At 41.9% G+C, this 23,094-nt stretch overlaps 3 protein-coding genes across 4 annotated transcripts; 1 reads left to right on the top strand and 2 right to left on the bottom strand.

The window, feature by feature from the left end:
• Positions 1 to 1,121: 1,121 nt before the first annotated feature.
• On the top strand, positions 1,122 to 5,518 carry METTL5 (methyltransferase 5, N6-adenosine). Of its 2 annotated transcripts, none has more exons than XM_084209591.1 (8): positions 1,122 to 1,170; positions 1,561 to 1,682; positions 2,329 to 2,443; positions 2,886 to 3,067; positions 3,438 to 3,520; positions 3,804 to 3,855; positions 4,521 to 4,570; positions 5,421 to 5,518. In XM_084209591.1, exons 2-8 carry the CDS (start codon positions 1,574 to 1,576, stop codon positions 5,472 to 5,474), a joined length of 645 nt encoding a protein of 214 aa, XP_084065717.1. In that variant the 5' UTR covers positions 1,122 to 1,170; positions 1,561 to 1,573; the 3' UTR covers positions 5,475 to 5,518. The 2 variants fall into 2 exon arrangements, with proteins under 2 accessions (XP_084065717.1, XP_084065716.1); XM_084209590.1 differs by having other exon boundaries at positions 1,127 to 1,472.
• SSB (small RNA binding exonuclease protection factor La) lies at positions 5,186 to 13,149 on the bottom strand. The gene is made up of 12 exons (XM_084209589.1): positions 13,055 to 13,149; positions 9,889 to 9,963; positions 9,146 to 9,249; positions 8,806 to 8,980; positions 8,547 to 8,654; positions 8,356 to 8,456; positions 8,074 to 8,145; positions 7,948 to 7,990; positions 7,201 to 7,341; positions 6,649 to 6,832; positions 6,344 to 6,475; positions 5,186 to 5,645 (listed from the first exon to the last, which is right to left on the bottom strand). The coding sequence occupies exons 2-12, from the start codon at positions 9,952 to 9,954 to the stop codon at positions 5,548 to 5,550; spliced, it is 1,224 nt and encodes a 407-aa protein (XP_084065715.1). The 5' UTR covers positions 9,955 to 9,963; positions 13,055 to 13,149; the 3' UTR covers positions 5,186 to 5,547.
• A 1,610-nt stretch (positions 13,150 to 14,759) lies between these two features.
• KLHL23 (kelch like family member 23) lies at positions 14,760 to 19,893 on the bottom strand. Its single transcript, XM_084209092.1, has 3 exons — positions 18,611 to 19,893; positions 16,949 to 17,101; positions 14,760 to 16,433 (listed from the first exon to the last, which is right to left on the bottom strand). Exons 1-3 carry the CDS (start codon positions 19,821 to 19,823, stop codon positions 16,123 to 16,125), a joined length of 1,677 nt encoding a protein of 558 aa, XP_084065218.1. The 5' UTR covers positions 19,824 to 19,893; the 3' UTR covers positions 14,760 to 16,122.
• Positions 19,894 to 23,094: the final 3,201 nt, after the last annotated feature.

Here is a 23,094-nt window from a genome sequence, read left to right as displayed (position 1 = left end):
GCCGCCCTCTCGCGATAGCCGCGGCACCGGCGCCCTGCCCGCCGCCCGCGCCCCCCTCCCGACACCGCCTCTCCCCTCCCCTGACACCACCCTCCTCTTCCTCCGCCCCTGCCCTCCCGCCGCCCTCCCAGCGCGCAGGTGCGCGCCCCGCGCCGCCGCCACGCGAAATGTCGCCGCCCGCCGGCCCGAAACTTCACGTTCCCGGGGTCCCGGCAGCCGCGGGGAGCGTGGAGGGTACGCCTGGGCCGTCGGGCAGCGACGGCAGCGGAGCTCGTTTGTTACCGAGCCGTGCCTGCAGCGAAGCGGCCGCCGTGAGACGCCCTGCGGCCGCCCGTGTATCCTGGCCACAAGTCTCCCGCCGGCCTCAGGTGGTGGCAGCTTTGAGGGCAGGAGCAACTGCGGGGAATGTGGGAGGCACCTCTGAGGCTTTGGGCCGGCGGTTCTGCGCTCGCTGCCATCAGGCGGCCCCGCTGGGGGTGCAGAGCAGCGCCGGGCTCCGGCGGCAGCACCGCAACCCAGGGTGTCCGCAGAGCCGCGCCCCGAGGTACCAGCGTGCGGCTGCCTGCGCCCTACTACCAGGAGGGAACGCATGTGGATGAGAGTTATCGTGTTTCGCACACCGATCGGCAGTTTTAAACCTCGATAAATAGATTTTCAACTGTGCAATGGAAAACCTTATACGAAAAAATCTATTCCTAAATGACAATAACCTTCTACCCGACAGCTACGGGCCTCAAGGCAGCTGCCTCGCTTCTGGCTTTGCCTGCGTTTCCTATGGCTGCCCGTCTGCTGGCGGCTTGTGTCGCGTTGCGGTTCCAGGTGAATGTTACTCTTCTCTTCACGACCGCTTTTCCCAGCGCACCGGCAAAATTTCAGTTCCTTGTTCTGTCCCTAAGGACACTCAGGAGCGGAACCACCGAGAAAGCCCGGTCTGCCAGGTGTGTCCCCGGCGCTTTCTCAGGCACCGCTCAGCGGTGACACGCAAGACTGCAATAAAATGTCTCCTGTTTATAATAAACGAGACCAAAGCTCGCACTTGTTAACGACACACGGGCAAGCTCCCTGGCGTGTCATTCCCGCAGGTGCCCGTCAGCCCGGGAAGGGGCGGGGCGGCGCGTCGGAAGTGCGCGGTGGCGCTCGGAGCGGCCCGGCCCGGCCGGCCGAGCTGCGGTGAGTGGGCGCGGTATCGAGCGAGGGCCGGCGGAGCGGGGACGGCGCTGTGGGGAGAGCGGGCGATGCAGCTGGGGCGGTCGCTGGGATTCAGCTCCTGCCCCGCTAAGGGCTGGACGGCGGGCGGGCCCGGACGGTAGAAGCGGAGCCCAGGGCCTGAACTCCGGGAGCCGGTGAGGAGTGGGGCTGCCGCCGCCCGGGTCCGCGCTCGTTCCGCATCATCGGTGCGCCACCAGCTGCGTCCCGGGAAACGGCAGCGTGAAAGCACCCGGGAGATGCTGAAGAGTACCAGGGCATTTTAAGTATGAAATGATTTAAGATCATGCTGGTTTATTTATATTGTTAGGTTTATTTATATTGTTGTAACTGATTATACATTATTTTCTTTAGTAAAACCATAAACATGAAGAAATTAAAGCTTAAAGAACTGGAAAGCTGTCTTCAACAAGTTGATACTTTTGAAAGTCCAAAACTACTCCTTGAACAGTATCCAACAAGACCTCATATTGCAGGTAGAGGTGACCTACACCACTGTTTTCTCTTTTACTGTTTCATCAACACTTCTAATTGAAAAAGTTTTTTCTACTGCATTGTATTAAGGCTTTACGCTGAAAGTAGTTAAGAAAGTATATCCAGCAGGAATGTGTATAGTACTATACTGGTAATGTTTGTCTTCGTTTGAAAAATGCAGCCTAAGACAATGTCCAATTCAAAAATCAAATTAATCAACCTAATAGATAATCTTGTGATAGAAGCAGTCTTAATCTGTAACTGTAGAAGCTGAAATGGAGCTGTGTCACGACCCATAAAACCAGTAAAAGTATATATACAGACACTCATCTATACTCTTAATTATTCTCTTTTCCATATTTTATATCCTTGTTTTTCCCCAAAAAAGTTTAGAGGCATAGTTTTTCCATAAGCAATACTCAAGAGCTCTATTCCTCTACCAAAGATCCACAGTTTGTAACTTGTCAAAATGTTTCTGACTCTTCGCATATAAATGAGAAAGAGAATTACAGGCAGTGAGAACATCAGTTTAACTAAAGGGGTTTTCTAAAGCAAAATTAAGAGTTTTCTGAAGGCAGAAACAGCTTTTATTGATTAATCATAATATTTGGTACTATTGACCTGTTTTGTTTGCACTTTTTTCCCCAGCATGTATGCTTTATACAATTCACAATACTTTTGATGATATTGAAAACAAAACAATTGCAGATTTAGGATGTGGTTGTGGCATGCTCAGCATTGGAAGTGCAATGTTAGGAGCAGGGTAAGTGTTTAATATTAAGTTCTTCTTACATTTCTTTCTGGCATAGAAGAGTAGAAAGTAAGATTAAAACATAGCAATGCTGAACTACAACATTTCAGGTTTATAATCTGGTGCATAATCAGGCTAATATTTACCAAATTTTGACTATCAATAGCCATTCATACCGTGAAAGTGATGGACAGCTATCATTAATTTGGAAGTCATTTGCTCTCCCCCTAAGTATTAATGAACACATTAAACTTCCTTAACAAAATTTAGATTTATACTTGAGAAAGGGCAACAGAAGTACTTGAATTTTTATCAGCACTGAATGTATTCTGTATGCTTGTTACATTTCCTAGATAAAACAAGTTGTGTACACAGATCCCTTACTGTAGAATTTAAACACCATTTTCACCATTTTAGTTTGTAGTAGACTAATATGTACCACTTTTCTTAATAGATTCTGTGTGGGGCTTGACATAGATGCAGATGCACTGGAAATATTTCATAGCAATATTGAAGACTTTGAGCTCACGAATGTCAACATGGTTCAGTGTGACATCTGTTCTTTATCTGACAGCATGGCAGATACTTTTGACACAGTTATTATGAACCCTCCATTTGGTACCAAGCATAATAAAGGTTGGTAATTGTGAAGCTCAGAAATTATCACAAACCAAACAGCAAGGGAAAGGCTTTCAATGAAACATCTCCCTTGTTTATTAGTTACATATTCTAATTTCTTAATGTTTTGTTTATCTGGAATCAGCTTCCTAAGATTAGCAACTTCAGCATTGTAACTAACAGTCACTGGGGTTTGAAACAAACAATACTAGATATTTCATATCCTTATCATTTTTATTTTATTAAAAGCAATTGAGTATGCTTTAGAAATACTTTCTGTACCTTAATGTATTCAGTGCCGTTTCTCAAGTAGCTATTATTCCAGAAGAAATTAAGCAGATCTTTGCCCTTCCATTTAACAATTTTAGTAATTTGATTATTCTTTTAGGAATTGATATGATTTTTCTGAAAACTGCTCTACAAATGGCAAAAACAGCTGTGTATTCCCTTCACAAAACTTCAACACGACAGGTAAGTTCTTCATTTCAGTAGGGCAAGAACTAATCAGACAACAAAGTATTTGGCTATATAGATGTCTATAGCTTCACTGATTTGTCAGCTACTTTGTGGGGTATGTTTGGGATAAATACTAATTAGATCAAATAACTGCAATCTCACATACATCAAGATAATTATGTGATCTAATGCTTGGATTTGAAAATCAAAAGCACAGGAGACTTATTAAGTACAGAGGTATAGATGTTTATAAAACAGATAATTTTAAAGCTCATTTTTACACTGTCTACTATTGTAGCACATTCAAAAGAAAGCAGCAGAATGGGAAGTGAAGATGGAAGTCTTAGCAGGTAATATTTATTTTTAACAGGAAAAAACCCCAAAACCTTTTGGTTTTGTACGTTATCTCTAACACTACCAGCCAGTCGTAACAGCCCAAGATAAATTTAAGTGTGATTTAACACATAAATGACACAGGTCTTTCTCTTTTTAGCAGACTTTTTAAAACTCTTTTTAAAAATTTTTTGCTACCTGGCTAGAATACAAGCAGGCACTTAATAAAGCTCTGAGAAATACAGATTCTGCGCAGAATTACGTTTGTTCCTGCACTAGATTTTGTTTTCAAACAGAAGTTACCTCTCTTCCTGCTTCAAAGGGCATGTTGCTGAAAAAGAAAAGCACAGGTCAATTCTAACATACAAAAAAAGCATCCTGTCCTTAGCCACCTAAATATTTTTGCCAGTTGAGTATCTTCCCAGTTCTTGTGCTAACCAAATGCTTTTTACAGTCATAGAACTTGAGATGTGAAGTTGCACAAGTGCTTGAAACACAACTGCCATCCACTTAACTGTCTGATGTGGACAGCTTCAGTGTTTAGGCATGACATAGTGCAGAGATAAAGCAGGTATGATAAGCCACAACAGATGCAGACATTAGAAACAGAAGTACGTGGCTGTAGGGCTTAAGTGACTGATTACCATCCTAGTCTAACATGTATTCTTTACACTGTTCACAGAACTCAGGTTTGACTTACCAGCATCATACAAGTTCCATAAGAAGAAATCAGTAAGTATATATAAAACCTAACATAACTGAGAAAATGCTGAGGTAAATAAATCTCCTTAGTGAAATTTAAGTTTTAGGGCCATATGTACTGGATGAAGAACGGTCACACACAAAGATTTAGAGCCAGCACTGCAATTAGATGTGATAAACCTAAGGGTAGCCTCCTTGACTCAACTCCTAATAGATCTGTTTGCTCAATCCTAGCTGCAGCTCAGACTTGAGTGAATGCAGTGCTGAAGGCCACAGTCACAAGGATGCTACAGCAGTAGCATTATTTCAGAGCCAGCCTGGGGGCAGCAGAAGGAACTCCTGTGCTCACTGTTAAAAGATACAGTCAAGACACTACAGTATGGCAGCCTAAGCCCACAGCAAGTTCCTTGCTACTAAATGCTGGCCTGGAAGCCATGTATCCCCATCCCTTACCATAAGGAAAGCAGAGAGGAGAGTGAGCAATAGTTGAACACTGTTACGTATGTTGAGCAGCAAAGAACAGAAGCTTTAATCAGCTGCTGACTATGCTCTTGGTGACTTGTACTTAAAATTTTTTAAGTCTGTCCTTATCTTTGCTATTTCACAGTTGAAACATTATACTATATTAACCAGGCTTCAGTAGAATGCAGTTTTAAGGTCTGAATTTATTGCCAGCTGCTATTAAACATAACCACAAGATTACAAAGTCCAAAACCTTTTACATTTGAATGAGATGCCAGAAAAATTGAGAAGATCTGACAGTATAAACAAAACTATAAATAGAAAAGTTTTCCAGGGTTTTATGTTAGCAGTAAGCATGCTTCTTAAACAAAAAAAAAAAGCTGTAACCCAGTAAAATGAAACTTTTCTCTAATTGTAGGTTGACATTGAAGTGGATTTCATTAGATTTTCTGCCAAAAAAGTCCTGAACTGAGGCATGTATTTAAAATCTATTGAAAATGGAACAATAAAACCACTATTTTTTTTTAAATTCTTTTATTTGACTATTACTGATTTCCATCTCCATTTTCTGTTTTCAGTTGTTTTGGTGCAGGTTCTTCCTTTTCTGTTTCCTCTAGTGGTCTCTTCTTGGGACTTGCTGGTTCTGCAAGATTGAATATGTAGTCATTTAGAGTAAAGGAAAGCTTTGCCTGAAATCTGAAAAAACCCAAACTCTTCCCACCATGTAAGTCTGAGTTCCAGTTATGTACAGCCACAGCTACATTAGAGAGTTTGCTTATTACTGTGACTAAAGGTTTTAGATGTTCTAAAATGCCCCATTTGAAGAGCTTCACCCCTGTCTAACTCCACAGCAGGAGGCCAAGTAAGAAAATGAAGGAATCGAATCTACCAGGACTAGGGTTCACTGGGTTTTAGTTAAGCAGGTGTTACATGTAATGAACAGGAGCTTAGCTCTTCCTCTGCTCCAAGCTAAATACTGGAGGGCCGGACTATTAAATCTTCTCATATCCTTAAAGGAAAAAAAAAAGCACCATTCAAGAGACTGAGTCTGTACGGTTGTGTAAAGCTGCTGACAATCACCATGTTTCAATGCATAATGTTTTACACAACCATGCAGTATAGCCTTATCTATATACTACTATATAGATAATTAATATCTATATAGTAATTATCTTAATATGCTTTTTGGACAGTTGTGGAAGGAATTGAGCACAAGACTCTTAAGGCAGATACTGTAAGGAGGGCAGAAATGCTACAGAGCCAAATCTGAAGCACAAGTACATGGAGCTACTTTCTGTAAAAGTATTGAATAAGCTGTTTTAAGTGCACAGAATGACATACCTGTTTTAGTATCATTTTCACCATCTTCTTCATCATTCTCAAACTTTATTTTCTTGCCCTGAAACTGTACTTTTCCTTTTTGTGCACCCTGAGGTATCTTTCCCCCTCTTCCTTTTCCTTTAATTTTGCGCCCTATGGAGATATAAGATCAGGAACTTTGTATCATTTGTTTTTTAATTGGCCAGCTGCAGAGACTGCTTTACAGTTACGGTCAGTATGTAGTATATATCGACTACTTAAGAGTGAATTTCATCCACTAATTCAAAGACATTATAAAGGCTTAAATTAATAAGAGGAGGGAGAACCTTTTGTTTTCTGTTTCAGCAATTCCTGCTGATCTTCCAGGATTTTTTTCAGAGCTTCTTTCTCTGCATCTCCTTCTAGCACTTCCCATGAAACATCCTTGTTCCGGAGCTGCAAGTTTCCATTATGTGCTGCTTTGGCTTTTTCCAGAGCTTCTTTGGCAATATCCTTAAATAGGATAATTCCCTTTAAAAGAAGAGTGGCATTTGCATTTTAATCTTACTGCAAAAACATTCAGCTAGAATGATGAACAATATATCCTGTTGAGTGCCTCAGCAAATTCATTACTCTTGTATGATTGTAAAACATGACTAGACTGAAGCAAAGCCCTCAGACTGTGCTAATGAACATTCTTAGTTTTGACCTTATCAACTAACAAGGCTGGAACCTTTATCTGTTCTTCTGAGAGAACTTAAGGGAAAAATTTAATTCTCTACATATTCTGCAATTTCACAAGACAATAACTTACTTGATAACATAAAAGAACAAACATTTAATCATCCATTTTCAAACTTCAATACTGAGATCTTAAGTCCTTGTCTAAGATTACTGACCTCCTTCGCACCTCTAACAAAGTGTATCCACTTGATTTCTCCGTGACCAGAAAATACTTCATGGAGGTCTTCTCTGCACGTTTGGTCATCTAGATCACCAGAAAACTTCAAAAGACATCCTGTCTTTTCTTCCAGAGACTTCTAAATTCAATTAAAAAACCCCACATTATCATTGAAGAGTCAAGTTTGAATATTCATATCCCCCCTCTCAATCCTACTAAACATGATAGCGATAAACAAGCAGTTGAAGTTGCAGTAATTCAAGCATTTTTCCTACATAACCTATTTCTGCTGATGTCCAAGTCTTGTACAGTGTGTATCCCCCCTTTGAGTTTTCTTTGCATACTGCGATACATTTATAGGGAACTTAGGCCTCCTTTCCATATTAATTACACTCTAAATTCTACAAAACAGCTTTCTGAAGGCTGATAGGTTGAAAATTTATATAATACTGATGAAATCCTTAATGGATCTTTTAAATACCATAGGAGAACCATCATCTCAATGGTGCATACAGGAGCACTCTGAACAGGCAAACATGCCTAATAACGTAAATTCAGGACATGAACCTTTAAACAAAATTAGTCTATTGAAAATAATATTAAAACACCATGACAAAACACTCTTACTGTAAGTTAGTTGGAAAAGCTGAAGTGACTTTCTGGAAAGTGTTCTATATTAAATATAAATATATACAGAATATTCTATGTTAACTTTATAAATGTAGGCGATTTAAGAAACCCATACCATTTCAGCATCTGCTGCTTGTTTCTGCTTTTCTTCTTTTTCCCTGCAAAAAAGTTAAATTAGTTATGAGTCAGTTCAAGCACGGTCAAGCAAGCAAGACACATACTTTGATTGGCAACAACTCACTGTTTAGCTCTTGCTTTCGCTTCTACTTTATTTTGTTTCCTTTCTTCATTCTTCTTTATACAATACTCCTCCCTTCAAAAGAATATAGGTTAATTTAAAATATTCTGTTATAATAGATGTGAAACAGTTGAAATTATTTTTCCAAGCTGAGATGCTAAGTCTCAGTCTCCAAAAGGTACATCTATTGATGCCATCAAAAACTCACTTCTCAGGCCAAGCCTGGTTCTTGTGTATATCCACCCCTGACCACTGTTAGTTCATATAACAGTTAAGTGGACTTACTTGAAAAGTACTATCAGCTCTGTGTCTTTGTACTTTTGATTTGGTATCTCTGTGAACTTCTTAGCAGATTCAACACTATCAAAAACTGCAAATATTGAGCCCTGTCAAATGATAAGAGATATTGTTAGAGTAACTGAACAGAATGTTGTCCAGGAGGGATCCCTGCCCCAGGGCTAAATGCTCATCATTACCTTAAACGTTCTCTGCAATGTTCTCCTCATTTGAATATTTTCAACTGGACCTTTATCCTCAAGCCATTCTTTGATATCATCAAGAGTAGCATCTAGTGGAAAGCCTTTCTGCAAGATAGCAATGAGCTTCAATTATATGCCACAATATGACTCTTAAAAATGATAACCTCTATAGTATGAGTTAATTCAAGCTTTACTCTCAGATGGTTATCAGTTAAAGTCATACAGGACAGCACAAAGTAAAGAAAAATTTACTTACAACGTATACAGATCTGTTTTTAATTGCGGCCTTATACTGGTCATTTAATTCAGGAAGGGGTTTATTTGGAGATCTTCTGATTTTAGTTTTGTCTTCATTTATTTCCATTAAACCAGTCTTGGATTTTCTCAGTGCTTCTACAATAACACCAAAATCTTTTGAAAGGCGACTTAACCTATTGAGTAAGCAGACAGAGGTTATTACAAATACACAGGCAAAACTGAAGCCAGATGTTAAAAGAGATGGGAAAAGTAAATGCACATCAGGAACACTTGTCCCCAAATAGAGGTAGGTAGCTGAAAGTTACTCTTTTATCCACATTAGTTGTACTTTGCTTTACCTGTTGAATTTGATCATTACTTCTAAAGGTACCCAGCCATCATCTAGTTTGATCTGTTCCTTTAGAAACTTGTCTCTTGGTAGATTGTGATTGCCAAAATAGTACTGCAAAAAGGAAGGGGCAAGGGGAGGAAAGAGAGATCTGTCTTTAAATTTTCAGTCTTAAAAGCTTGATTTTATCTAACAGCTTACTGCAGTAGATTGAGACATACCAGAATTAATTCATTAATATGAACAATTAGGAATTCTGAAATTATTTCTTCCTGCTCTAACGTGATACTTTTTTGTAAAAAGATAATTGCAATATGTAAGTTGTAAAAACAAAATCATCAGAAACCAAGCCCACAAAAACCCAAACAAACCAACCCCACACCAAAGCAGCCTCATTAATTCCATTCATCCAATGGAATTAATGAGGCAAAGATAGATTGCAATTTTGTTTAGGAAAGAAGCAAAGCTTATTCTGTTGATATGATAAGCATTTATCACTCTGATCAAGCTCTGCAGAGTCAAAAATCGAATTTGTCACCAGCAGATCCAGGTTGTACTCCTTAAATAAGGAGCATGTATGCAAGAATATTGTATTGGCATACTGAAAAATCATACACACAGACTGACATTTTTTAAAGAGCTGAAGTTTTGAGTCTAACTCCCAATAAAGTTAGCTTCCATTTAGCCAAGCCCCTGCCAATGAATGCTCCCAAAACACCTCAGTCCAGATCCCAAACTATAAACTGAACTCACCTCAATTTGCTGACAGATTTTGCTTTCCAAGATAGACATGGTTTCACCATTTCCATTTTCAGCCATTTTCACCAGCTGTTTTGAAGAGAGAATTCAGAGCAAAACCACAAAGTTTTGAATACTATTTTCTACGGTCTTACATTCATGCAGCATCGCATTTCACTGCATCCTCATCTAAATACAGTAACAGCCAAGTTCATTATCCATACATTTATGTCTGTGAAGCAACTATTAACATGACTGGAGAACTCCAAGGGGAAACTAGGAAACAACTGGGGAAAAAAAATCCCCTCACTTTGGTTGTTAGGGCAGCATTTGGCATTCAGCAGTCAAGATAAAATTTAGGAAATGCTGGCACTTCTCAGCCATATTTGTTATTTATCTTTTTCTAGGCACATGTTGTTTAAAACAACAACTACAAAACTGAGAGCCAACAACATTTGATTTTTAATTCAAATCCAACCTCTCATCACTAGCCAAAACAATCAATAACAAAAATGTTCAATTCCTACATAAGTATAATGAGAAAGTGTTTCTGAAGTTTCTGTCTCCTGTTTAATCTTTGGAAAGTTCAGAGAACTTACTGGAGGATGGAATGAAAATATCTACATTTACTGACACATCCTATAAACATCTTGATCTCTCCTTTACAAATGTGTCTTCACTGCAGTTCTGCTTGAATAGCGAATCAAATATCTTTATAACACATGACATTTTAACTTGGAAATAACTTTACTTAACTGGCAGCAAGTGTATAATCCCAGTACATTGGATGCAGTCACTAAGAAAGCAGCTACTGGCTAGAAAATGAACTAGGCTCAAACATTTTCTATCTAGTTGCTTTTAAGATAAGGTTAGAGTGTGAAGATTAATCCTTGAGAAAAAAATGTAGCTTTCTGAAGCTGTCAGAAGTTAGTTTGAATTCAGCTTTGAACTATGAAGCAGAGATTTCTTCTTTCTCCCTTTGAGCACTAACACACTTTTTAAATCCAGCTGCAGAAGATAAAGAGGTTTCTTGGTCATATTACCCCAGTTCATAGATCTGTGATCACAAAGGCTGCTGGCAAAGATGGTTTTGCACTCATGTCTTGCATGGTTTATTGGGAGATTTGACCATACACCTCCTGCTACTTGCAAAGGGCAGTAACATCTTTCAGACCATCTAGATGACTGGCAACACAGAAGCAGGGAAAACTCCCCCGAGGTGCCCTTGTTACAGGAAATTATGTTCTTCATCAGAATGCCCCATTGGCAGCCTCATATTATTATTTTAGTAGTTTAATTCCCCAGTAACTGCTCAGGTTACTGCAGTCCGCAGTATTGCCATTTCCTCCTCTTCCTGATCTCAAAGCCACATTCAATCCTTGGAACTTACTTGCAATTCTTCAGCACTTACAGCCTTGAAAGGTGCTGTGCTTGCACCTGTACCTAACACTGTAACACTCTTTAAAGCAAGATTTCAGCAAGTGTTAGTTGCCAGCTATGCTGAGTGTGATCCACTTACCTATAAGGCACTTTACAAAACCCAGGCCAGAGCACTGCAGTTATTTCAGAGATGCCCCACATGAGCCACCCTGACTACAGGAGATTAATGCTTCACCACCATTCAGGTGCTGGTACTGTCTTAGCACCCTGCTTGTGAGACAAATCTGTGTTCTATTTTACATTATATCAAATGTGATCTAATTTAATGGCAACCTGCAGAGCAGTCTCTGACTCCTGTCCCAGCCTTAGCAGTGTTTTCAAGGTTAATACCAAAAAGCATGATCCAACACAAGACTTAGGACAAGTCCTTTAGAATAAGTCTTACACATGGAAAAGTTTTTCTAAAAAGCATCCTTTCAGCTGCAAGTAACAAACTTAGTATAGAAGACTAAGAAAGACTCAAACTTCCCATGCATGGAATTCAGTTCAGTGATTGAGCTCTAACCTATTTAGAACAAAAGCAGAAGCAGTCTGCTAATTTAAGAGAAATTCTAGCATTTGCACATGCACATGCTCACTTCAGACTCTTTAGCTCAGTCATTTGGCACTAGACAGCTTCCAGATCAATAGTTTTCAGTTGCTGTGCAGCAGTGAAGACTGATAAAAAGCTCCTATGATTAGCAATCACAGTCTGAACTGCATGCAAAATCCTACAAAAGATTTTAAGGGCTTTATTAATAAACTATACTGATTTGTTCCTTCCATATTGCTAAAGTCTGTATCAGTACCACATGAAACATTAAAAAAACAGGTTAAAATAAAGCAAGTAGCCATTAGGTTTAAATGATAAACAATTACACTCAACTCCCATAACTAGAACAACTGGATCCCATACAGTATTAGCTAGATCATCCCACAAGAACTCTCAAGTAGCTTTTCCTCTTACCAGACACTTAGTTTCAAGCTCAAGACAAACTTTAGTTGCGGGCTGATTATTCTACCGTGAATGTAATAAAGTGAAAGGCTTTTTCTTTAATAAGAAGCCTTTCCCGATAAGGTAACATGGATCTGTTACTCATATTATGCCTCCTTCAGGAACCCCTGCATAAGAGGTCTGAGAGTGGTTGTTATTTAAGTGTAAGGATTAATTACAGCCACACATTTTCACAGATGTTAACTTTAACAGATTTTTTTGAGTAGAATCAGTGCAACGTAGGAAAAAAAAATCTTAGAATTAAGTAATTGAAATGTCAGCCCCTGAACTGTACCAGGAGACCATCAGTTTGCTGTTGACACTTTTACATGTCTGCAGCGGCAACATACCCCTCCCTCTTCTACAGCCTCGGGCACCGTGGCCCAGCCTCCCGCCCAGCGGACACCTCTGCCCGGCAGAAGCGGGAGCGCTGCCCTCGGGCCGGGCCCGGCTCCCCGCAACGGGAGCGGTGCCGTCGGTTCCGCTTCCCCGGGAGAGCCCGAGCTCCGCAGCGCGCACCGAGCGCCGCGGGAAGCGCTGCGGGCGGGAACTGACCGCGGCGGCAGCGGCACTGCAGGGCCCGCTCCGCGCCTCCGCCGGGCAGAGACGGCACGTGCTCCCCCGCTCCGCGAACCCTCCCTGCCTCCCTCCCTCCCGGCCCGGCCGCCGCGCCCCGCCGCCAGCCCTGCCCCGGCGCTCCTCGGCAGGACCGGGCCCGGCGGGTCACGGCCGAGCAGCGGCGCCGCCCGCGAGCGGCCCCACACGAACCTGCGCGCGCGGGCCCCGCTCCGCCGCTCCAGAGACCGCGAGTCGGCGCCGCGCAGCCCAGCAGCCCCCGCGGCCCGCCCGCCCCTCACGCGCGCCACTTCCGGGGCGGGGAGGGGGAGGGGGAGGGGCCACAGTGCGGCACCGCCCCGCGCCGGGAGCGCGCGCGTTCGTGCGGGCCGTGCGCGCCGGGACTGTGCGCTGCCGCGCTGTTCGCCGCTTTGGCGCCCTGGGAACAAAAAGTAACAGCTTGAATTTGTACAGTAGTGGTATAGTCACATTTATTAAGTATTGCAGACATTCACTTAAACACTACAGATGTACTGTGGCCACCTGTAGTGCTAGAAACATGGGAATCGCAGAAGTGAAAATTTTAAGCAATAGCATTGACTTTACAATTGATTCGACTTCCACATTACTTAATTTTCTAGTTTATAGGCGAAACAGTAAAACAGTGTCTACCATAGTACAGGTCCAATAGCACAATAATTCAGTGTTTACATTCAACTGTTTTTAAAAACATATTACACAGATGGCTAAGAGATTCCTTGTAGGCTGCTGACCCCGGGTCAGAATCCTATTTTCCTCCTGCTGAGTTCATTTTCCTGCCTGTGCCCAAGACCTGATTGCAACACATCTTCTCGGGATGTGCTACGTGAGCACATGTAAGGGCATGTGCTTAAAAGGGCATCGTAGGTTATTGTGAAAAATAGCACCAGTTGAAATTTAACCATTAGTCTGAACTTATCCTTCTCTCCATTTATTCTAATGCATTGAAAATCTCTGAGAAATTAGGATTCAACTGAAGTACTAAGCAGTAATTTCTTTAACTTTTATTTATTCCAGACTAACAAACTCTTTCCTGACAGGGGAACTAAAGGCTTTTTTTCCACTTTGCACTTAACACTGAGGCCAAAAAGCAGCATTTGCTTGCCTGCGGGTTGCCCAGGGGCACAAAGCAGAGTCCAGCTTCCTGTGCCCAGCCCTGGAACAGCACTATCTTTCACCAACATCAAGCACCTAGTTTGCAAGCAGTTGACAAGTGGATGTTGAGGGGTTTGGTTTTGTTAGTCCTCACCTTATTCTTAGATCCTTTCACTGACTCAGGACTGTTAGATTCAGACCAGAATGAACCTCAAGGCCAGCCATAAGCAGCTGTTCTATGCTTGTGTTTTTCAACAAACATGAAGCTTCAAGGGTACATAACTTGCAGTGAAAAATTACATAAACACGTTGAGTTCAATGTGGTTTCATTCAATACAAAGATCACCTTCACGTTCTTGTGATGTTGTCCTTTCAATCTCCACCTGTCCTTGAGCAATTGTCAGCTGTGGAGATTTCCAGGAGAAACAAATTCATTTTATCTCTTGCTCACCTGCTTGGCCCACACATTTCAAACAGCCTCGGAGTTCAATTCTCCACCGCTCTTTAGTCTTTAAACAAGTTACATGGGATCCCTAAATAGATCTCAGTGAGATGGGTAACAAAGCAAAACACTGAACACACACACAAGCTTCTGACAAAGTGAGGCAACATATGAAAATATCAAAAAAAGAGCTGTACATATACACCACAGAACTTCACATCAAAGCCAGAGCTGAGTGCCACCTGCTACCAGCAGTCAAATGCCAGCCAGAAATAGCATAAAAATGTGAAAGAATTTTTAAAAAGCTGAATATGCTTATGATCATGCAAAAGAAATATTATAAACTCAGAACTTACTGCTTGGAAAAGTCCTTTATTTGTATGTGAGAAATCCAATAAATCCTGAATTTCTTTTTAGATGGCAGTGCTGGTGTGGGACGTTCTCCCACCACACGCTGCGGCAGGCCTGCATTGTCCCTGCCTCTCACACCACTGTCTAACAGCTCTTTGTGCAGTCATTTTATAAACTGGATTGGGAGATCAGTGCTAAAAAAGCCTTTTCTTTTCCCCAAAGCATTTCTTCATTTGAATCACCACTGTCAGACCAGAGAGTGTGATCTGTTTGTCTGTAAATCACTTTACAAAAATCCACTTTCTACACAGCATCTGAAGATCTCATATTAAGATTTGAGAGAAATAATAAATAAATCAATCCTATAGATCATGGTTTTTCTTCATGCATAACATACTTTAACAAGTTTGTTTAGTCGTTACCTTTGCTCAAGTCACAGTTTAGAAAAGATCAAATGGCATTAAACAAAATAGAGAAGTTTAAATCTCAGGCAGATGTTAATTTTCCAGACTCTCTCATTTCCTCCTTCCATTCCATACAGGCACACATCTTGAATTGATATTAAAAAAGAGTTAACACATTAAGGCTTTTCTCTGAACAGCCATCCCCCCACAAAAACACCCAAACTACAAATACCTGTGTATCAGCCAAAGATATTGCAAAGCCTTGCAGAGTCTTTTTTCATTTCTCATTGGCAATGTCAAAGAGAGTGTGAGAATGGGAAAGCGAAATGCCCTTTTACTTCTTCAGAAAAACTAGTGCATGCTTTTGGCCCATGCTTGGGGGCTACTACCAACATTTCTTCTCTCATTCCTAGCCTAAGCTCTTCTTTGCTTTGGCACTTGAAGGTAGAGTTAGAGGCATCCTGTAAATGCCCATTTCTCAATCTGATAACCTAGTTATCCCAGTGATATTGCTCTGCATATACCATACACTTAGCTTGTGTCAATAGTCCATTTCTACAGCTACCTTCAGAATACAAAGATTTAATCTTAAGGCCAGTAGTCCTTAGAACCGTATTTTGTTTGGCTTTACTCAGCACCAAGTCATAGTTTCATCCAGTGATGAACAAAAACAAGTCCATTTTTCACAGTAGTTCCTATGTTGTTGTACAAAGTATTAAAAGAGAGCAATTTGAGAACTTCCATGACAAAGAATGATTGGACTGAAAAATAGATGGAAATTTTGTTACCACATTTATGTTTCTGAGTTGTTTAAAACGAGAACAATTTACACCTAGTTATTAACAATGTGCACTAAGCGATTGTATTAGACAACCCTTCATGAGGTAATCAGTACTCTTATGAATACTACGTCTGCTGTTTTCTGTAACAGCAAGATGAAAATTAAGTGCTTACACATTATACACACAGACACAGCCATGTGACCGCATAGCACTGGGAAGATTACCTACTGCTTCCCATTTGTTCAGTTCAGGGTCGTATTTCTCAATGCTCTGCAGGTATGTTCCTTTTGAATAGGAATATCCTCCTGTTACATAGATGCATCCATTCATAACCACCGTGCCACACTCCATCCTTCTCTCCATCATGTGAGCCATCTGCTTCCACTCATTTTGCTCTGGGTCATAGCAGTCAGTGATCGTGGTCTGTCCACCCACAAAATAGATCTTGTTTTGTAATGTAATTGAACACAATCCATATTCTTCAGAAAGAAAGGAATACAGTACAACTCAGCACGATAACATTAACTGAAACTGCAAGTACATGACAAATATTGGGCACCACTGAGGACAGCTGAATGTCCTCATTGAGCTTAGGAGACACCTCAGGATTTTCTGCTACACTACAGCACTAGTACTCAGTGAAAATGGCTTTAAAATCTTACTGTTACTAGATGTAGAACACAGAGAAAACCCTTTTAAAATGAATATAAATAATTTTTGCCAAATGTCAATGAATAGCTAGGTTTTACAGAAGGTTATATTATTTTATAGAATGTGAACATTTCTTAATTCAGTATTTATATAGTGATTTCTATAGAATAGATACTTGAAGAAGGTCCTCCTTTCCACTTTCAGAGTTTGGAAACAGCCCTTGCTACCCGACAGGCATTTCTTTTTTTATTTAGGAATATGTCAAAAACCCCTAACTGGTTTTAAGGACTCCCAGGTACAAGTAATCAAATCAAGCTCTATGTTTGTTAGAGAAATTATTTACCTGGATGTGGACTTGTGGTGACTATACTCCACTCATTGCTGCCTGAATGGTATCTCTGGATTTTATCGTAGGTGCAGCTTCCTCTGTAACCATAGTGACCTCCAGCGACATAGATGACTTCATGCAGGACACAGGCAGTGGCATTTCCAACTCCTGTTCACAGTGTGAAAGTCAAACATGCACAGTAACCATGGTCTCTTCCATCCATAACTCCATTTCAAATTATTTGTTAATATTTATTAACATTATATGCTTGCAAGTATTTAACTGAATGTGAATAAAACAGATCTATCAAGATATCAGCAAAAGTCAAGAATTACTGAATAAAACTGCAGTAACCAATATATATTGCACATAATACAGCCACCAAATAGTTGACAGGATTTTTAGACAGTAAGTAAAGTTACATTGTCTCACTGATTTTGGAACAGGCAATTAGTTTCCCTGTTTCACTAAGTTAGAGTTGTTAAAAAATTATTTAGATGGCAAGAGCAAAGACAATGGGAGCTGAGATTGTTCAGTGTCTTGGGGTATCTTTTCTCATACTTTTGGTCATTCTCATGGTATTACTAATTAAGCTATTGTATATACAAGGACACAAACAGAAAGCAAAGGGGGGTCTGAGCATCTTAGTTTCACTCTTATAAAAACTGGGCAAAACAACTGCATAGAATATGTAACTCATAGGATTATCATAGCATTTCTACTTTTAAAGGAAATAAAAATAAAACAGTAGCAATGTCTGAGGAAAACACAAACAATGGAGAAAGTTGTAAAAGCCTGCTTTTTTTCTGTTACATATGCATCCAAAAATTCCCTTGTACATAGAAAAATATTATTTTGCATTAACTTACAGTAAATTTTAATAACTAATTATAAATATTTGCATTCATTTATAAAAATGTATGATAAAATGTGTAATTGTAGTATTGTCGTTACTGTTACAAAATAATCACAGAGTAGTCTGAATTGGAAGGGACCCAGAAAGATCACCAATTCCAACTCTCAAGTGAATGGCACATACAGGGATCAAACCAGTGACCTTGGCATTATTTAGCACTGGGCTCTGACCAACTGAGCTCATGTCAGAGTCAATACCCTTTGGTTAGGCTGTGATTCCTACATTTTTAGTAGATCACTACTTTGGCTGCTAGAAAGAGGTGTTAGTGCTTTTCATTATCCTCACACTAAAGATTAAACAAAGGATCCTGAACAGATGATACACAGAAATAGGAGGGAACTCCATGCAAGAAGTTGTAAATTATGACACCTTTATAAATGACTGCACGGAAAATCGTATATAAAAATAATTCAATCCCTTTATTGGAGCTTGCTCTTTGATTGTGTACTGAATGGACTCTTATCCTGGGTACTTTTCTGATTTCTTTCTAATTTGAACAGAAATTTTACTCATGAAAGACGACAAAATTAAACTGAGACTACCACTTACTTTTCTACATGCTGTTCTAGGGCACAGCCCAGCATAGCATTTGGATGGTTGTGGTTATTTGGCTAGTGAAGACCTGAACCAAAGCCCACCAACATTAACAGAAAACTTCCATGGACCTCTCTCTCAAATCCTAAATGTTTCCATGACACTTAAAAGTGGCAAATACAAAAGAATTGACATTGGAGGCAGACACCATACAAAAGGTTACCTACCTTTGATCATGTTTGCAATGGGAAGCCATTTCTGTATTAAAGGATCATAAAACTCAGCTTCTTGGACTGGAGCTCCCTTTCGGTACCCTCCCAATGCATAAATGCAGCCACTCAAGGAAACGGCGCAGTGGTAATACCTTGCATCGAGCATGGGGCAGCCTTCTGTCCACTCATCTCTCTCGCTGTTATATATCCACACGGTGTCAAGAGCTTCAATGCTCTCTGTTCTGTAACCTCCTGTCACATATATGTCTGGTCCCAAACTAGTGACCCCATAGCTCTCTCTGGTGTGATCTGGCATCTCCGTTCCCTGGACCCATGCATTGGTTAAAGGATCCCAAACATGCACTTCTGATAAGGGATGCCAATAATATCCTCCAATTACATACATGGCCGCTGTGGATCTTCTGGAAAGACCTTTGGGATTGAGGTTCAGGGCATTATATATGAGTGACCTTATCTTACTGTCATTGAGTCGGCATTTGTTTTGCAGGCTTAAAGCTGACCTCAAATACACATTATCTAAGTCCACTTTGATGCAGCTCAGCACTTCACAGATGTCTTCAATTCTTCCTTCTACGTTGTGTGCCACCCACTTAATGACAGCTTCAATGGCTGCCTCTTCTTTCTGAATATTGAGATTCTCCCTGGAGAGAATATAAGAGAGCTTCTCCTTGCCAATGTCCAGAAACTCTTCCTGCTTCCACACTTCTTCAAACTGCCATAACAAAATCCTTCTGGACTCTTTCTCCAGCTCCGAGCAATCATGATATTCAGCAAAGGAGTGCATCCCAATGCAGTTGTCAGTATCTAAGTGCCTTACCAGAAACTGCTCACAGGCTTTCTTTACTGACACGAACTGGAGCAGGTCTGCAGCCTGGAGTAGGCTTTGGACATTTCTCTTTGTTATCTGGATCTGTGATGTGTATGCATAATTCACGAGAGCTTCCAGTACTGCATGGCTGAGCCCGGGAAGGTTGATCTGGTTTTTGGATTTTTCTTTCATATCGGCTGTGAACATGGCTTTAAAATAACTGCTGCAGGCTGCCAGGGCAGCTCTGTGGCAGTGGAAGATAACCCCCGAAGCGCACTGCAGGGTGATGTCGGTGAACAGCCCGTCCAGGTAAAACGCCCGGAACGCCTCCAAGAAGCCGGCGGGGTGCGCGGAGTCCTTGTAGAGGTACGAGTACTCCTCCTGCCCGGCCGCGGCCATCGCCGCGCCCCGCAGCTCCCGCCGCTTTGTCCGCGCCGCTCCGCTCAGCCCGGCCGCCCTCCGGCTGCGGACCCGCCCGGCACGGCGCTTACGGGGGCTCCCAGCCCGCGGCGGCCCCTGACCGTCTTTGGAAGAGCCGCTGCCGGAGGCAGCAGCGGGGCCGCAGCGACAGCTCCTATTTTGGTGCCCCGGCCGGCCCCCCCCGCGCACCCCTCAGCCGGGCCGGCGGGCCCCGGCGCCCAGCCCGGCCCCCGCGCGCCCGCTCGCCTCGGAAAGGTCCGGCCCGAGCCGCTGCCGCCGCCGTCCAGGCGCTCCCCACCCCGGGGCAGGGGTTAAAGGCTGTCTGCGGTGGTGACAGAAGGCCCGGCCGCGTTAGGGACAGGAGCAGATGCCTGGGGAGCGTCACCAGCTCGGTGTCACTCAGCCCGAACAAAGCGAGGGGCCTCGGCCCCGCTGTCAGCGACCTAAAGCCGCCGCTCGCAGGGGCGCCCCGCGCTCCCAGGGCGCTTGGAGGAGCGATCCTGGGAAGAGCAGCAAGCTCCAAGGGCTCCCCCATTACCGGGGAGCAGGATTCTAAGGGAGCACCCACAGCTCTCCCCAAACTCCTGAATGTGGCAGGGTGCAAAGAACAGTAACAAATTATGCCCACAAACAGATTCCAACTATAAGTAAATTTTTCAGGAAGAAGGCTATATTGGCTTTTAAAACTCCTGAAAATGTGACTCACAATTTAAGAAGTTTTTTTTACTGCTAGCTACACATTTTCTTTATTTGAAACACAGCATCCTCAAGCAGCTTCAGGGTTCAAGCAGCTGTGGGCTCTCCATCTGCAGCAGGGTTCAGATTTTTTGCATCCAACAGCCAGGCTCTCCCTGCTCTACCAGAGGGGTTGAAAGAAAGGAAGGCATAGATGTGTGTAGCGGTGGGGAAATTTTGGTTTTGTGGGGTTTTTTTTGTTTGTTTGGATCATTTTGTCTCATGTTACTGTGTACCAGAGCAGGGAGATTGAAAGAACTGCCAGTAATTTCTTCAACCAAAAGGAGAATATTACTATTAGCTAAGTGCCAGCAATACCCAAAAGGAGAAATTTTGATAGTTCCCACTCAACACAGATGAAAAAGCATCATATTTTTCTTTTAATTACTGGTGGTATTTCTGCCACAATGCCCAGCAGAAGTATAAACTAAGGAAATCCAAACAGGAAAGTGTATGTGGTCATACCCCTCTGCCATCCTTCCTCCCATGCTAACTCTGCACCAGGATTCAAAGGGTCCCTTGGCCTTTACACAGTAACATGAGACAAAATGATCCAAACAAACAAAAAAACCCCACAAAACCAAAATTTCCCCACCCCTACACACATCTATGCCTTCCTTTTTTTCAACCCCTCTGGATGCATTGTTAGCCCAGAGAATTGGAGTTTTGTAGTGTAACCTAGTAATTACAGCAGCTCTGCTGTCTGCCATGGGCCTGTCCCTCAGCTACATTACTCCATTTCTTTATCCAGAAAATTCTCTTGTGCAGCCCTAAGTCATTATACATCCCCATGCCAACAACTTTGTTTTGGTTGCATTTTCCATTTCAGCAGCTTCCTATGGACAAGCAGGAACTTTGGAGTCTTGGCTATTGCACTAGCACACAATACTAAGGCTAAGTACTCGCACAGTTGTGGTATATGACAGCACACCTGCTACCATACAGAACCTTTCCCATACAGATATGACTTTTGTTATGCATTTTTTTCTGTAACATTTTTCCCTAAGTCATCTCCCTCCCAGAAAGGAAGTCAGGAGGTCAGCAACACTTAGTACTGAACATCCCCCTTCAAGAAGCTTTTTCCTTTCTTTTGGCTGGGCTACCAGCTTCAACCAGCTTCACTCTTTGGAGATACTCATCTCCCCTCCATTGTAACCAAATGTGGAAAATTTTGGTAATTGTGGTGCTTCAGAAAAGTCCTCACTTTTATTAAGTGGGGGGAAAAAACCCAAACAAGACCTGATTAATAGCTTAATGGTCTGCCTCCTGGAATTGAAAAATTTCTTCTGTTTCCAACATGCACTTTGTCTGGAAAATATCATCAGATCTACCCTCTACTTGAAGTGATTAGAACATAATTGCTAATATTTCAAGTACTCTGCTTAATCTACTCTCAACTCCTCCTTCAGCACTTTAATCAAAGCCACAGAAAAATCTATTTTTGAGCATGAAGAACAATTTCTCACCCAATATCTCACTCTCACAGCAAATTACAAGGTAGGTCCCTTAAGGCTAAAACAATATTTAGTGTAAGTGGAAGAAAAAGCCAAGAAATCATTGATATACTACTTTTTGTTTGTTTTTAAGCAAGCTGTAACCAAGATCTGTGGACAAACTGAAAGCAAGCTATTCCATAACTAAGTTCTGAAAAACACAGAAGAGACCAGCACAGAATCTGGAACATTCAGCAGCACGTCTAGAATTAAGGAAACACACAACTGTCCTGGTCTTGGCTGGGATAGAGTTAATCTCCTCCTTAGTCGCTGGTTAGTGCTGTTTTGGATTTACTATGGGAATCATGTTGACAACACACTGTTGTTTTGGTTGTTGCTAAGTGGTGCTTACCCATAGTCAAGGACTTTTCAGTTTCCCATGCTGTGTCAGTGAGAAGCTGCACAAGGAGCTGGGGGGAGCATGGCCAGCACAGCTGACCTGGACAGGCCAAAGGGATATTCCAGAGCATGGGAGGGCACACTCAGCACAGAAACTGGGGGAGTCGGCCAGGAGGGGCCGATCGCTGCTCGGGGGTGGGCTGGGCATCCCTCAGAGGGCAGTGAGCAGTGTATTATACATCACTTGTTTCTTCTGGTCTTCATTCCTTTCTCTCTCCTTTTCATTAGAATTATAGTAATTTAGTACTACTATATTTTATTTTGTTTCAATTATTAAATTGTTCTCAACTCACAGGGTTTAATTTTTTCCACAATTCTCCTCCTCACTCAGTGTGGGATTGGAGTGCACAAGCTGCTCTACTTGGTTGCCCGCTGGGGTCAAACAATGGCAACAAAGTAAAATCCCAAGTAATATATGAAATGGCCCTTTGCAACAGCCATTACCATTCTTTTGTATGACCTGTAAACCAGACAACTTAAACCTGCCACAGCCCAAGACCCCCCAGTCCTTAGATGTCTTTGTGCCCTTGAATAAAACAATAGGCCAAGATCCCAAATATGAACATCTCAGACACTTACCAAATATCCATCACTAAAGCCAGGCCTCCTGAGAACTGAAGTAT

The sequence above is a fragment of the Fringilla coelebs genome (assembly GCF_963513975.1).
Source record: "Fringilla coelebs genome assembly, chromosome: 7".
Taxonomy (NCBI): domain Eukaryota; kingdom Metazoa; phylum Chordata; class Aves; order Passeriformes; family Fringillidae; genus Fringilla; species Fringilla coelebs.
Note: the sequence above shows the minus strand (reverse complement) of the source record. Positions and strands in the feature narration are given on the sequence as shown.

What these genes read in the sequence shown, in the direction of transcription:
- KLHL23 (XM_084209092.1), bottom strand. Translation starts at nt 19,823, where the DNA reads ATGGCCGCGGCCGGGCAGGAGGAGTACTCGTACCTCTACAAGGACTCC. An exon ending in CATTGCAAACATGATCAAAG is followed by an intron (nt 17,102 to 18,610) that starts GTAGGTAACCTT and finishes CACTGTGAACAG; the next exon opens with GAGTTGGAAATGCCACTGCC. An exon ending in CACCACAAGTCCACATCCAG is followed by an intron (nt 16,434 to 16,948) that starts GTAAATAATTTC and finishes TTCTTTCTGAAG; the next exon opens with AATATGGATTGTGTTCAATT.
- SSB (XM_084209589.1), bottom strand. Translation starts at nt 9,954, where the DNA reads ATGGCTGAAAATGGAAATGGTGAAACCATGTCTATCTTGGAAAGCAAA. An exon ending in CATTGCAGAGAACGTTTAAG is followed by an intron (nt 8,457 to 8,546) that starts GTAATGATGAGC and finishes ATCATTTGACAG; the next exon opens with GGCTCAATATTTGCAGTTTT. An exon ending in TTGTTAGAGGTGCGAAGGAG is followed by an intron (nt 6,833 to 7,200) that starts GTCAGTAATCTT and finishes CTTCTTTTAAAG; the next exon opens with GGAATTATCCTATTTAAGGA.
- METTL5 (XM_084209591.1), top strand. Translation starts at nt 1,574, where the DNA reads ATGAAGAAATTAAAGCTTAAAGAACTGGAAAGCTGTCTTCAACAAGTT. An exon ending in AACAAGACCTCATATTGCAG is followed by an intron (nt 1,683 to 2,328) that starts GTAGAGGTGACC and finishes TTTTTTCCCCAG; the next exon opens with CATGTATGCTTTATACAATT. An exon ending in ACAAAACTTCAACACGACAG is followed by an intron (nt 3,521 to 3,803) that starts GTAAGTTCTTCA and finishes CTACTATTGTAG; the next exon opens with CACATTCAAAAGAAAGCAGC.